Raw genomic sequence first — 16,191 nt, forward strand, 5'->3', positions numbered from 1 at the left:
TTTGTAAGTAAAAATCAAGTTTTACATGCTTTTTATATTTTTTGTGGTAGGAACATTAGGTATGATATGAATTTGACAAAACTGGAAATTAACACAAGTTCAGATTGAACAATAACATCCATTACAGTGTTTCCCCTACCATTATATTAGGGGGGGGGTGCCCCCCGCCCCCCTTGAAGGTCAAGTCAAGTTTATTATATTTATTTTTTTAAAGATTTTTTTTTTGGCTTTTTGTGCCTTTATTGTAGAGATAGGATAGTGGATAGAGTCTGAAGTCATTTAAGGATACCTTTCTGATAGAAAAGGACAGCTGTCATTAAAAGTAACCCATGAACACCATGATTCCTTTAAGTATCTGTGACGAATCGATATTGAATTGTGAGGTTGTGGACAATACCCAGCTCTAATAACCAGGTACTTTATCTTAAGCCTTTTGTAAGAGTATCCAAATGATTCAGTTTTAATACATTTTCTGCAGATTGAAGACAACATGCAGATTGAAGACAACATGCAGATTGAAGACAAAATGCAGATGGATGATGACATATGGATTCCACCTTTGTTGAGGACAGAAAGCGTGTTTGTAAGTAAAATTCCCTCCCCCCCCAACGCTGTAAACCTAGGGGAAACACTGCATTATCACTGGTCTAGTCCCATTAGAGTGGTCACAAAACTGTGGGCTATTCCAGTTGCCTACATTTTGCAATTTCATTTTAGAAATATATTTTTTTAATGTTGCTGCATATATGCCTGTTTCTTTTGTAGTTGACCAAAGAAATGCTTGAAAGCTATCATTCTTCCAGCAACATCAGTGAAGAGGAATATGTCCCAGAATCTTCAGGTGATGACAGTTTGGATAGCTTACCCTTAAACCCACCCAAAGGACGACAGAAAAAACGTACAAAAGTCCAGGAAAAGAATGGTTGGGAGGCAAATTCCAGACAAAACAGTTCCATTGATGACGGACTTGACTTACAGAAAAAAAAAGAGGATACAGATTCTGAATCCTCATCTCCAAAAGGGAAAAAAATCAGACACACTTACGGCATAAAACAAAATACTGAACATGATCAGTCTTCAACAAATGACAATTCTCTTGTTGTTGGACATGTTGCTACAGTAGACGGGTTAAAAAAATATCACCAGAAGAGAAACTATTGTCTTTTCTGCCAGAAATCTCAAACAAAAATTTCACGTCATCTGGAACGCTCTCACCAAAAGGAGGTAGAGGTTGCTGCTGTAGTCATGTATCCAAAAAGGTCTAAAAAACGGAGGGATCTTCTAAATCTCCTTCGTAAGCAAGGAAATAGGGCTCACAACATTGAGGTACTAAAAAATGGAGAAGGGACACTGGTACCTTGCAGACAACAAATTGACCAACAGGCCAGCCCAACAGAATATCAACACTGTTTTGCTTGCTTTGGACTATTTAAGCGAAAGGCACTTTGGAAGCATGCAAAACGGTGCGTACTAGCTAAAAAGATTCGCAAAACGTTGCCGGGAAAAACAAGAATCCAGAGCCTCTGTGCTGGTGCTCAGCCAGTTCCGAAAGAAGTCAACAAGAAGGTATGGGCTCTTGTTAATAGAATGACGCAAGGTGAGATTGTGCAGGCAATAAAAGAGGACATTTATATCATGAAAGTTGGAGAAAAAATGTACAACAGACAGCGCGAATCTGCTTCTCAACATGACAACATCCGTCAGACATTGAGAGGCCTTGGGAGACTGCTAGTTGTAGGAAGGAAGGTGACCCCGCTGAGGAAAATAGCAGATTATATCAACCCTAAAAACTTCCATCATTTCATTCGTGCCGTCAAAGAAGTAACAGGATATGATGAAAATATTAACAAGTTTGAGAAACCAACTTTAGCCACAAAGCTGGGTCAGAGCATACAAAGAGTGGCCGACATAATCGAGGCTGAGGCTCTCGTTTCCCAGAGTAATGAAAAGAAGATGCACGTCCAGGAGTTCAGACGCATGTACACTCTTAGCTGGAACGAGCTGATCTCTTCTGCTGCGTACCGTACACTGGAAGAAAACAAATGGAACAAACCGAAGCTGATCCCGTTAGCAGATGATGTGAAAAAGATGCACATTTATATGACTAACAAACAGAAAGAGGACTATGAGCAGCTGTCTAAAAAGAAAACACCAAAGAATTGGAGTAATCTTGCTAAAGTAACATTAGCACAGATTATTCTTTTTAACAGAAGAAGAGAGGGAGAAGTCTCTAATATGTATTTGGAAACATATGTTGCCAGGGACAGCTCTCCACTTAATGAGGATGTTGCAGAAGCACTTTCAGAGTTGGAAAAAATGCTGTGCCACCACTTTGAACGAGTGGAAATAAGAGGGAAGCGAGGCAGAAAGGTGCCCATCATCCTTACTCCAGCTATGGTCAAATCGCTGGAGCTACTTGTGACTTCCAGAGACTTGTGTGGTGTGGTTGACAACCCATACTTATTCGCCAGGCCAGGATTTGAGACAAGACTAAGGGGGTCTGACTGCATCCGTGAGTTGGCAAGAAGTTGTGGGGCCCAAAAGCCTGAAGCTTTCTCCTCAACAAAATTGAGAAAACAAGTGGCCACTCTGTCCAGAGTGTTAAACCTTAATGACACTGAACAAGACCTACTTGCAGACTTTCTGGGACATGATATCAGAGTACATAGAAAGTTCTATCGGCTCCCAGAAGGGACTTTACATCTGGCAAAGATTAGCAAGGTACTGATGGCCTGTGAACAAGGCAGACTGGCAGACTTTAAAGGGAAAAGTCTTGACCAGATCTCTATCAGCCCCCAAGGTAAGAGTTAATTTGATTTGCAGAAGCTGAATTTTTCATGTCTAATTTTCAATTTCACTATCAAAGGATTTAATCTTTTTTTTTGTCTTGAAGATGGAACAGAAGCTCTTGAAGAAAGCTCTGGGTTGTCATCTGAAGATGAAGAGCAAAAAGATAATCCAACAGGTATGTTTGTGTATGGTTCACATGTGTGAAATAATGACATAACAAATTACACATGAATACAGTGAGCCATATCTACAGCGTGTTTACATGAACGGGCCGGCCGGCTCCTCCCCTCGTGTATAAAAGTTGTTTAATTGAGGGACTAGAGAAAAGAAGAATAACATACTGTACTCACTGCTTAACTGTGTTTCTAGATCACGCTCATTTCAGGTAAATTTACATGCAGTGTGAAGATACCAGCATAATAAAGATCGCTAGCATTAGCATGCTAACACAAAAATGCAGCGTGAGTTGTTTTGGTTTCATGCTGGTGCTCAAGGCATCAGCTGGATCAAAAAAAAAATATTTTTTTTGATTAAAGGCATATTCTGCCTTTAATAGTTATTAATGTTAATGTACTGTTCTTTCTATGTGTTGTACTTCACAAGTGTTAACGTAAATGAACAGTCAGCCAAACTCCTTTTCAAGAGCCAGGACGTGAGCATGCTTGCTCCTTTAATGACTTCTTCAAAGTAGACAAGATGACAATGAATCGGAGTGAAACTAGAAAAGAAAATACAAGCTGCATCTAGTAGTTGACTCTGAGACAGTAGTAGAGTGTAAATTTACATTAAATTTCTATAAACTTACAATAAATGTACATAAAATGTATCAATATAGACGATCAAACATGTAAACAACAAGTTAGACTTTCAGCCATTACTTTCTGAAGGATTCACACCAAGGAGGACTTTGGATTCAACATGGAAGCCCTTACAGACACCACCTTGCTCCTTCTCTGTTTACACACTTTCTACTTCCCTTTTCCTGCTTCCTGTGTCTTAACAGATTTCAAAATAAAGGAACAATAACCATTTATTCAAACGACGAGGAAACTTTGTCCTTTAACATAAAACACATCAAGGGCAGAACAGTTAACATCCCACATTTATGCACAGCATTTCTGAATATCTATACACATTGATGACATATAGGAAGCCTTTTTCCCCATGAAAATGTACATTTCCTTTTTTGTTGTTTTTTCAGTTGGAGAAGAGGAGGGCACCTCAAAACAGCAGCTTGAAGACGAGCAAAGCTCAGAAGGTAAGCATGAACTTGGGAGATAATAGCTTGTTTTAAGTGACTCTCAGTAGGTCCATAGGCTGATTAGAGTCTGGATATATCATGACAGTGTAGTTGAGAAGAATTATCATAATCTGAATGTGGATCTTGGTTGTTTGCATGTTTTCCCGAAGAGTTGTCGGTGACTGAAAACAGAGGGAGCACCCCAAAGCACCTTCAACAAAACAGGGCCTTGAGAGGTAAAAAAGTGAAGACCCTTTAGTCCTATTTTTCCCTTTTTACTGTATGCACCAATGTGATTAGTATGTACTAATGTTCATCAAATCAAGATATCTGATCTGTGTTTTTAGGAAGAGCGTCAGTAGCCAGAGGGAAAAAGGACACCTCCAATCATCATCAGGAGGAAGAGAAAAGCTCAGAAGGTAAGCGCAGCATATGCAGTTGGAGTTTTTAGACCCCACCTGTAGCACATTGCTGTCTGGCCATATGCCTGATTTCTTTGCTTATAAATGTTTTCTAGAAGAGTTATCGGTGACAAAAGACAGACAGAGTACCTCAAAGTGGCAGTTTGGACGAAAAACAGCCTCTAGAGGTAATAACACAGAGACTCTGACATTATTATTGCAGACTACACAACAGTATGTTATTTGGGGTAATGATATAGCCTTTCAGCATCGTCATCGTGATGAGCGCATGCGCAATAGTCACATTGCAAGAACATGCGATGTGAAGAAGAAGAAAAAATCCGTCCGGAGCCGAAAAATATATTTGAGTCTTTCAGTTAAGTTTATGTAGCCTGTCTAAGCCCATTCACATTATTAATAGATCTAAATGAGCATTCATTTATATATTTTACCACATTACATGCAACAACTCACATAGTTAGAACACCTTCTCAGCGCTCTGTTATCTCACCTGCTGTTATCAGATAATCTAAATACGTGCCAAGTGTTTTTGTATAGACCTAGCTGCGAGCACAAGGCTGAACCAAAAAGGTTGACCTGGACAGGAAGTCGGACAAGGAAATGCACAGAGCATCCTTTTAAATTTCAAAATTAAACTCCAGATCATATTTTCTGCTACGCTACATTGTGCCACCATCTGTAATTCATGATTTGATGCCCGTTTATGTTCATTGCCTATTGAATATTTTTAGGAGGAGCTTCAGTGACTCAGGACAAGAAGGGCACCCCACAGCAGCTGGACAACAAGCAAAGCCCACAAAGTAAGAAATAAACTGTCTTTTGATTTTACCCAAAATATAATCTTGTCAAAAACTCCAGTTTTTAAACACTGTTTCAGCACCGTGTGATTAGAGACCAAAGGTTCTACTCTAAAAGATCCTTATTAAAAAACCCAGCCCATAACAAAAGTTAATTTATGTACAAATGGCTATGGCTATATATAAATTGGTTTTGCTATTAATTATGCAGCAGTGCAGAAGAATAAATTTAATATCTGAAATTTTCTATCAATTTGAATGCTTTGGCATATATTAGTCTTATTATGAATAAATGTACACAATAACAAATAAATTATGAAGTTATTGTTAATCCCACAGTGTTCATTTATTCCACACAAACTGATCTTGCCCAATGTACTTGTGAGTTGGTCATTTATTTACCAGGGGGATTAAAGTACCGTAAAATCCGGAATATAAATCGCACCGGTATATAAGACGCACCCTGTTTTGAAGGTCTCTTAAAGAGAAAAAAACTTTAAACTGTTTTCCTGCGTGAGGATTTATATTGTGTTCAGTGATGTCTACAACGTGCAGTTTCTGTGCAGCTGTGTCGTTCTTTTAGTTCCGTTTGTTTTCACTTTCGGGAGTTTGCGTTCCTACTAGCTACAGTTCGGTAGTTGAGCTCTCAGCCTGCAGGGAAAGTTGGCAGAGGTACAGACTCCTAGCTTGTGAGTCGAGCTGCCCGACTCCGCTGGTCACTCTTTCACTTTAATATTGGACTCTTTCAATCAAAAGAACAGTCAACAAGGTTTATTTACAGAATAATATACCACTGTTTTCTGTAAATGTAGATTATGACCTCGTGAGGGAGAAAAAATGTGGAGAAAGGCACACAGCCAGCCTGGTCTGTGTCGCTGTCTTTCCCAGCACAGCGTGCAGCTTTCAATAAACAATGGATGGGGTTTTAATAATTTCAGGTTGCAGTGATAGGGGCAGCGGCATCCGCGGTAATGACGGCGTGTGTTTCAGTATTTTATACTGGTATATTGGTCACACCGGTGTATAAGACTATATTAAAAGTGCGTCTTATACACCGGATTTTACGGTAATTATCATAATTAGTGAAGACATGAAGCAGCTAAACAAGTGTCACTGATATTACCTATAGTCAATGCCTCTGGGATGTTGAATGGTAGCAATAGTGAATCGGGGAAATTTAGACTGTCTTTCCATTTCCTGTTGTTTCAGAAAAATTTAATTGAGTGTTTGGTATTTCTTTCTTGTTTTCTTAAAAATATTCTTTACAATCTTGTTTCCTAGGAGAAAGAAAGCCAAAACGGATGTGGTCAGAAGAGGAGGTACAGGCAGTTGAAAAGTCTTTGATGAGATTCATCAGAATGGGTAAAACACCAGGTAAAAAGGACTGCGAGATGTGTATTTCAGCCGCAGACGAAGCGCTGGCCCAGAGAGACTGGAGGGCAGTGAAGTTCTATGTTCACAATAGAATAGTTTCAGAAGGAAGGCTTTAGTTTATGACTTCTTTTAGGTTCATTATGTTATTAATGTCAATAATGTAGGCATTCACAGTTAATGTTCTTTAGCACATTTTATTTAATTGTATTTTTTATTGTATGCTTCTCCAGCTCATTTTTCTAAGCAATGCTTTTATTGATTTTGCTCTAAATGCTGTAGGCAGCAATTTGAAAAAAATGATACTATTGTGGCATGTTACTCTTTGCTATTTATTCATGGTAGATGCTGTAAGCATTAACACGATATTCAATATTTTCATGGTAGATGCTGTAAGCATTCAAACGATATTCAATATTTTCATGGTAGATGCTGTAAGCATTCAAACCATATTTAATGTTTTCATGGTAGATGCTGTAAGCATTTACACAATATTTAATATTTTCATGGTAGATGCTGTAAGCATTTACACAATATTCAATATTTTCATGGTAGATGCTGTAAGCATTCAAACCATATTTAATATTTTCATGGTAGATGCTGTAAGCATTTACACAATATTCAATATTTTCATGGTAGATGCTGTAAGCATTTACACAATATTTAATATTTTCATGGTAGATGCTGTAAGCATTCAAACAATATTTAATGTTTTCATGGTAGATGCTGTAAGCATTTACACAATATTTAATGTTTTCATGGTAGATGCTGTAAGCATTCACACAATATTTAATGTTTTCATGGTAGATGCTGTAAGCATTGAAACAATATTTAATGTTTTCATGGTAGATGCTGTAAGCATTCACACAATATTCAATATTTTCATGGTAGATGCTGTAAGCATTGAAACAATATTTAATATTTTCATGGTAGATGCTGTAAGCATTGAAACAATATTTAATATTTTCATGGTAGATGCTGTAAGCATTCAAAGATATTCAATTTTTTCATGGTAGATGCTGTAAGCATTTACACAATATCTAATATTTTCATGGTAGATGCTGTAAGCATTCACATGATATTTAATATTTTCATGGTAGATGCTGTAAGCCTTTACACAATATTCAATGTTTTCATGGTAGATGCTGTAAGCATTCAAAGATATTCAATATTTTCATGGTAGATGCTGTAAGCATTCACACAATATTCAATATTTTCATGGTAGATGCTGTAAGCATTGAAACAATATTTAATATTTTCATGGTAGATGCTGTAAGCATTCAAAGATATTCAATGTTTTCATGGTAGATGCTGTAAGCATTTACACAATATCTAATATTTTCATGGTAGATGCTGTAAGCATTCACATGATATTTAATATTTTCATGGTAGATGCTGTAAGCCTTTACACAATATCTAATATTTTCATGGTAGATGCTGTAAGCATTCACATGATATTTAATATTTTCATGGTAGATGCTGTAAGCCTTTACACAATATCTAATATTTTCATGGTAGATGCTGTAAGCATTTACACAATATCTAATATTTTCATGGTAGATGCTGTAAGCATTCACACAATATTCAATATTTTCATGGTAGATGCTGTAAGCATTGAAACAATATTTAATATTTTCATGGTAGATGCTGTAAGCATTCAAAGATATTCAATGTTTTCATGGTAGATGCTGTAAGCATTTACACAATATCTAATTTTTTCATGGTAGATGCTGTAAGCCTTTACACAATATTCAATGTTTTCATGGTAGATGCTGTAAGCATTCAAAGATATTCAATATTTTCATGGTAGATGCTGTAAGCATTTACACAATATTTAATATTTTCATGGTAGATGCTGTAAGCATTCAAACAATATTTAATGTTTTCATGGTAGATGCTGTAAGCATTCAAAGATATTCAATTTTTTCATGGTAGATGCTGTAAGCATTTACACAATATCTAATATTTTCATGGTAGATGCTGTAAGCATTTACACAATATTCAATGTTTTCATGGTAGATGCTGTAAGCATTGAAACAATATTTAATATTTTCATGGTAGATGCTGTAAGCATTCAAAGATATTCAATGTTTTCATGGTAGATGCTGTAAGCATTTACACAATATCTAATATTTTCATGGTAGATGCTGTAAGCATTCACATGATATTTAATATTTTCATGGTAGATGCTGTAAGCCTTTACACAATATTCAATGTTTTCATGGTAGATGCTGTAAGCATTCAAAGATATTCAATATTTTCATGGTAGATGCTGTAAGCATTTACACAATATTTAATATTTTCATGGTAGATGCTGTAAGCATTCAAACAATATTTAATGATTTCATGGTAGATGCTGTAAGCATTCAAAGATATTCAATTTTTTCATGGTAGATGCTGTAAGCATTTACACAATATCTAATATTTTCATGGTAGATGCTGTAAGCATTTACACAATATTCAATGTTTTCATGGTAGATGCTGTAAGCATTGAAACAATATTTAATATTTTCATGGTAGATGCTGTAAGCATTCAAAGATATTCAATGTTTTCATGGTAGATGCTGTAAGCATTTACACAATATCTAATATTTTCATGGTAGATGCTGTAAGCATTCACATGATATTTAATATTTTCATGGTAGATGCTGTAAGCCTTTACACAATATTCAATGTTTTCATGGTAGATGCTGTAAGCATTCAAAGATATTCAATATTTTCATGGTAGATGCTGTAAGCATTTACACAATATTTAATATTTTCATGGTAGATGCTGTAAGCATTCAAACAATATTTAATGATTTCATGGTAGATGCTGTAAGCATTCAAAGATATTCAATTTTTTCATGGTAGATGCTGTAAGCATTTACACAATATCTAATATTTTCATGGTAGATGCTGTAAGCATTTACACAATATTCAATGTTTTCATGGTAGATGCTGTAAGCATTCACATGATATTCAATATTTTCATGGTAGATGCTGTAAGCATTTACACAATATTCAATGTTTTCATGGTAGATGCTGTAAGCATTCACATGATATTCAATATTTTCATGGTAGATGCTGTAAGCATTTACACAATATTTAATTTTTTCATGGTAGATGCTGTAAGCATTTACACTATTTTATCTACAATTTTTGATTGATATTTGTGTAAATACTTTGAGCATTCACAGCATGTACTCTTGCAAATTTTTTCCATACTACTGTTGTAAACCCCGCACAGGAATTTTCTGTGAATTCTTACAATAGTAAATATAATACTAAAGATGCCATGAACTTTTTGTAAAGAATAGCATTAGCCAGTGCTTGCCAGAATAGTATCAATAATATCATTGTATAGAGGAATATATGCTGTCAAAGATGGCAGCACTTGTACCAATAACTTTGTAAAATTCTGTTGAATCTGTTAAGCTCTTAAGAAGCTTTTACAGCAAATGTTTCTGTGAACAAATAATTTTAAATTCTGCCTACAATTGTTACTCTGAATACATTTTTTTTTAGCTGAACTTGTGCTTGTGCTGTGGGCTTTGCATTAAAGTTAAATATTTCCACTTGACAGTTGGGCATTATTGTCTGGATTTCCATACTGTTGTGGTGTTGTTACTACAGGTAATCATATCGAGGAGATGCATTTTTGAAGGGGAGAGGATAATGGCTTACATAGTCCAAGGATTGGTGAACGATGGGTGTTAGTTGGGCGGACTGGAGAGGTGCAGAGACAATAGCCAGGTGTGAATGTAAGGACTAGAATAAAGCACAAAACTGCAAGATCTCATAAGATTACAGCTTTATTTGGCATAACCATGCGAGTATACCACAGCAGATGACAGTATTTTATGTGAGTTGTTGGGCTGGGGTAGACAGACTGGAGAAGGTGATTTTCTTATGGAACCATGATGTGGCCATGACAGCGAGAAAGGGAGCAGGCTCAAAGCACAGACACAGTGACAGACACAGTGACAGACAGGGAGGCAGGACTCAAAGGTAAGGGTGAACACAAAGCAAATACTACTAAAGAAAACCTTTTTTATATGTTATTCTTTTTTTATTCTCATTTCATTCGTCACAAAAAAAATCTGGAGTATGGGATAAAACAGATGTTTTGACCATTTATAGTAAACAAACTGACCCCTCACTTATTTTGACGGGTACACTGAGTTTTTTTGTAGTTGTACCACAGGAGTGATAAATTTGGTGTTTTTCAGGTTCACTATATAGTTAATTCAACTCATGAAATCTAATAAAGAAATGCTAATGAGAATCTTTTGAAGGCTACTGGTGGCCCTAAAATGACTAGTGAATATATGGGAATTTGAAAATGGACCTAACAAATGATGTAAAAATCTATTGGACTTTAAAAATCAGTAATTCCTCCCCCTCAATTAAATTATTAACTCTGAAGTGAAATAATTAAAATAGTTGTTTTTTCAAGTTCATGGATGTATTTCATATGTTTCTATGATATCTAGAAAGTAGGGCCCTCAAAAGGATAGCAAATATAGGAGGTCTTAAGAAGGTAACAAATACGAGAATGTGTGTGTGTGTGTGTGTGTGTGTGTGTGTGTGTGTGTGTGTGTGTGTGTGTGTGTGTGTGTGTGTGTGTGTGTGTGTGTGTGTGTGTGTGTGTGTGTGTGTGTGTGTGTGTGTGTGTGTGTGTGTGTGTGTGTGTGTGTGTGTGTGTGTGTGTGTGTGTGTGTGTGTGTGTGTGTGTGTGTGTGTGTGTGTGTGTGTGTGTGTGTGTGTGTGTGTGTGTGTGTGTGTGTGTGTGTGTGTGTGTGTGTGTGTGTGTGTGTGTGTGTGTGTGTGTGTGTGTGTGTGTTAGATCATCGTGGATGATGATGACAGTAAGGTGTGGTCTCTGTATGACGCCGGTCCAAAGAGCATCAGGTGTCCCATCATCCTCCTCCCCCCGGTCAGTGGGACGGCAGAGGTGTTCTTCCAGCAGGTGTTAGCTCTGACAGGATGGGGCTACAGGGTCATCTCGGTGAGACACGCACAAACGCACTGCATGAACACAAACGCACTGCATGAACACACATGCACGCCCTGAAGGAGCACACGCTACGTAAGGGATAATGTATAATGAACAGGTTGTTATAGTGGATTGAAACCCAGACAGGGTGATCAGGGGGCTTTACCTCACCTTGAAGGGGTTGTGCCATCCTACGTTTTATAGATTTCTCTGTCATAGCCTATACGTTTTTTTCTCTTTTTCACACAGTAAACAGACAAATGTCAAATTAACCAGACTTCTTTCTGCAGATGGATATGATGACAGTTTGTCAGCCGTATTCTGCGGTTAGAGCCGCATCACTAGCAACCCTTTCCTTTTCATAGTAACTGTTTGTTCTGCTTAACAACAGCAAGCTATGGTGGAATAAGCAGTCGTTTGCTATGTGTCATTTGGGAATCTCAATCAAGTATTTTACACAGTCGTGTAATAAGCAGGGATAGAATACACTCTGCATGAACACACACACACACTCTGCATGAACACACACACACACTGCAGGAGCGCACACACTTTATGCAGGAACATAAAAGTAAAGTAGTTTGTTCATGTTTATATTGTTCTGTATTCAGGCATGTATCATCTTTGACGTTGCTTCGGTCCTGTGTGTCAATCAGTGATAATTAGTCAGAGATAAATGTTCAGTATAATAAATCAGGTCATAAATGAGGTTACCTGTGGTTATATATTATCAGTAATAAATCATTGATAATGAAGCAGTGATAATATTTTAGAGATAGTAATTCAGAGATAACTCAAAGTTAATAAATCAGTAATTATGAATGTAAAGCAATAAAGGAGTGATAATCAATCAGTTATAATTTTGGTATAATTTAAATCAGAGCTGATATCAATTATAGAATTATTCTGTGTTAATAATTAGTGCAAAGTGATTGTAAGTCAGACTCAGGCATAGTACGTCAATAATCATAGTTCAGTAATAATGATTCTGTGATTATTTATGAATAATAGGTCCGAGATAAACAATCAGGCAAAGTAATTCATGGATAATAATAACCCTACATAATGAAAAAGTAATAATAAATCAGGTGTGATATTTCATTGATGATAAATCAGCAATGATTAATCGTAAAGAGAAAAGTCAGCGAGAATAAAGTGAGGCTGTAACGGTGTGTCTGCTCTCTCCAGCTGCAGTATCCAGTCTACTGGGACTTGATGGAGTTTTGTGACGGCTTCAGGAAGCTTCTGGATCACCTTCAGCTAGACAAGGTTAGTCTCTTTTTAGGAGTGAGTGATGTTGTCTTCAGTGTCTGTGTGTCTGTCTGTCTGTCTGTCTGTCTGTCTTAAAAGTGAAATGAGCTATAGAGACCAAAATGTTTTTTTCTCTTTTTTAAACAGACTGTAAACATGTTTATTTCTGATGTTAAAATTCACTTTTTAACACGGAGCTCCATGGGGGATTGACCCACTTTCGGAAAGTGCCTCTAGTGGGCACAAGAGTTGGTTTCTTTTATCAGCTCTGGAGAATCTCACAGGCGGTTAATTAGCTCTCTAGTGTCTAGAGATGTCCCGATCCTGATCTCAAGTACAGGATCTGCGCCGATTTTGGCATTTTTTTTAACTGATCGGGGATGTGAAGCAAATTTGAAGCCGATCAGCTCATCCCGACCGACCGTCTACTGATTAGGGGAAAATCTATAGTATGCACCAGACCAGTGTTTCCCACAATGCAAAGCGCCACAGTTGGAGATCAAACTGACAGATTCCAAAAAAACATGAAAATCCAAATGAATCGTTTGTCAGCTTTTTTCAGACTGTAAGTGGATGCTACACTGTAGCAACATTTGATGCCAGCTGGGCTGAAACCAGTTTCGCTTGGGCTGCATACGTCAATATAACCACTGACCTGCAGTCAAATACTACTGTTCAGTATGCAGTACATTCAGTAGTTTGTAGTAGGCGGTTTTGAAAAGAGCCTGTGTGTCTGACCCTCAGGTGCATCTGTTCGGGGCATCTCTGGGAGGATTCTTGGCTCAGAAGTTTGCAGAGTGCACGCACAAATCTCCCAGAGTTCATTCTCTGATCCTGTGTAACTCGTTCAGCGACACCTCCATCTTTAACCAGACTTGGACGGCTAACAGGTGAGTTTGAGTATTATAACACAGATAAATAAATAAACCTCAGTGTTGGTGTGTTTAATCATTAGTGTTTGTCTCTGTTTTCAGTTTCTGGTTGATGCCTGCCTTCATGTTGAAGAAGATAGTTCTGGGGAACTTTGCTAAAGGACCTGTGGACTCCAAGATGGCCGATGCGATCGACTTCATGGTGGACAGGGTGAGTGGGCGTGTGTGTTTAAAAACTAGTGTGTTTTTAAATGTCACGGTCTGGATCAGAACCCAGATTTTGGTCACAGATACTAATAATAGAAGCAGTTAGATTAACCTGATCTCTGCTGCTTAACTGTTTTACAATATCCTACAACAGTCTGTAGCAAATATATCCTCATCAGGGACATCAACTTTACAAACACAACATCAATTATTTTGTGAATTAAAAGTTTGTTGTCATCTCTAAAAGCATTTCTTTTTTCTTGTATGGGCTTTTACAAGCTTGAATAAGTAATGAATACACATTGTTCATTTCCCAGATGTGTTTGTGTCTGTGCAGGCTGCTCCTGCAGTGTGTGTTACACACACATACAGACAGCAGGCATTTAGGGACACAATGCTCTGTAATAGAGTTTGTGTCTAATTGTACAGCTACAGGCTTCAGTGGGCTACAGGATAACATTAAGTTTTTGACTGTTGTTACATAGGACCACCAGTTGAAATATGCTGAAAAATTCTGACACGGCAAGAGTGAGAAAAGTGGAAGCATCATGTGAAAGTATCCAAACAGAATGAAAAAGTGTTTTATGAACTGTTTCTGTGTGTCTGTGAAAAACGTGTGTAAACATATTTTAGAAGACTTTAATGTCTTCCTATGTGTACAGTGTATCTCCATGGTGCCTTCACACTCTACTTACCTGTAAATGCTGCCTTCTTTTCACTTGGACTGCAAAGGGATTTAGCAGCAGAACATTTATTCTACACCACGATAATCATTTTCCACAGAACTGCGGATCACATACGGCCTGAATCGTGGGGGGATGGTCCGAACAGATGATGGATCGATTGTGATCTGTATGTTTTTGTTGTGAGACGTTCAAGGGTCCTCTTGCTGGAAAACATCTGTTCCTCTGAATATAAGATGATTCTTGAAATGATTGTCTGTATAGGAGTGTCTATTCAGCCTCCTCTGTAAACCAGCTACACTCTGTTGACCTGCCATCGTCCGGCTGTGGTCAAACCCTCTTCATGTCTTCCTATGTTTAAATATTAACCCTTCCTCATTGTGTCTTGTCTTCTGCAGTTGGAGAGTCTGAACCAAAGTGAGTTAGCATCGCGGCTAACGCTAAACTGCCAGAACTCTTACGTGGAGCCGCACAAAATCAAAGATGTTGCTGTGACCATTATAGATGTAAGTGTGTTAAGGAGACCTTTATTGTTGAATAAGCACATGTATATTTGTACAACAGTCACCTAACAGACAGCCATGTGCAGGTGTTTGATCAGAGTGCGCTGTCACTGGAGGCTAAAGAAGAGATGTACAAACTGTATCCGAACGCCAGACGAGCCCACCTGAAGACAGGAGGAAACTTCCCCTACCTGTGCAGGAGTGCTGAGGTCAACCTCTACATACAGGTACTACAATCTGTTTAAAGGTACTACAGTCTACATACAGGTACTACAATCTGTTTAAAGGTACTACAGTCTACATACAGGTACTACAATCTGTTTAAAGGTACTACAGTCTACATACAGGTACTACAGTCTACATACAGGTCTACATACAGGTACTACAATCTGTTTAAAGGTACTACAGTCTACATACAGGTACTACAGTCTACATACAGGTCTACATACAGGTACTACAATCTGTTTAAAGGTACTACAGTCTACATACAGGTACTACAATCTGTTTAAAGGTACTACAGTCTACATACAGGTACTACAATCTGTTTAAAGGTACTACAGTCTACATACAGGTACTACAGTCTACATACAGGTCTACATACAGGTACTACAATCTGTTTAAAGGTACTACAGTCTACATACAGGTACTACAATCTGTTTAAAGGTACTACAGTCTACATACAGGTACTACAATCTGTTTAAAGGTACTACAGTCTACATACAGGTACTACAGTCTACATACAGGTCTACATACAGGTACTACAATCTGTTTAAAGGTACTACAGTCTACATACAGGTACTACAGTCTACATACAGGTACTACAATCTGTTTAAAGGTACTACAGTCTACATACAGGTACTACAGTCTACATACAGGTACTACAATCTGTTTAAAGGTACTACAGTCTACATACAGGTAGTACAATCTGTTTAAAGGTACTATAGTCTACATACAGGTACTACAGTCTACATACAGGTACTACAATCTACATACAGGTACTACAGTCTACATACAGGTACTACAGTCTACATACAGGTACTACAATCTACATACAGGTACTACGGTCTACATACAGGT

At 37.5% G+C, this 16,191-nt stretch overlaps 2 protein-coding genes across 3 annotated transcripts in view; both read left to right on the top strand.

Moving 5' to 3' along the window:
• The window catches only part of spg21 (SPG21 abhydrolase domain containing, maspardin), a 28,401-nt gene that overhangs the window by 11,133 nt on the left and 1,077 nt on the right, over positions 1–16,191 (top strand). Inside the window, exons 3-8 of the mRNA XM_065953201.1 lie at positions 11,449–11,610; positions 12,787–12,867; positions 13,594–13,739; positions 13,824–13,932; positions 15,010–15,117; positions 15,201–15,341. Of these exons, the coding sequence (XP_065809273.1) occupies positions 11,449–11,610; positions 12,787–12,867; positions 13,594–13,739; positions 13,824–13,932; positions 15,010–15,117; positions 15,201–15,341 (747 nt within the window). The remainder of the gene's footprint in view (positions 1–11,448; positions 11,611–12,786; positions 12,868–13,593; positions 13,740–13,823; positions 13,933–15,009; positions 15,118–15,200; positions 15,342–16,191) is intronic.
• LOC136178607 (uncharacterized) lies at positions 782–7,129 on the top strand. Of its 2 annotated transcripts, XM_065953192.1 has the most exons (8): positions 782–2,800; positions 2,894–2,965; positions 3,992–4,048; positions 4,201–4,266; positions 4,378–4,449; positions 4,548–4,619; positions 5,184–5,252; positions 6,531–7,129. In XM_065953192.1, the coding sequence occupies exons 1-8, from the start codon at positions 1,246–1,248 to the stop codon at positions 6,737–6,739; spliced, it is 2,172 nt and encodes a 723-aa protein (XP_065809264.1). In that variant the 5' UTR covers positions 782–1,245; the 3' UTR covers positions 6,740–7,129. The 2 variants fall into 2 exon arrangements, with proteins under 2 accessions (XP_065809264.1, XP_065809265.1); XM_065953193.1 differs by lacking the exon at positions 4,548–4,619.

This window comes from Labrus bergylta, chromosome 3 (assembly GCF_963930695.1).
Source record: "Labrus bergylta chromosome 3, fLabBer1.1, whole genome shotgun sequence".
In the NCBI taxonomy this organism is placed as follows: domain Eukaryota; kingdom Metazoa; phylum Chordata; class Actinopteri; order Labriformes; family Labridae; genus Labrus; species Labrus bergylta.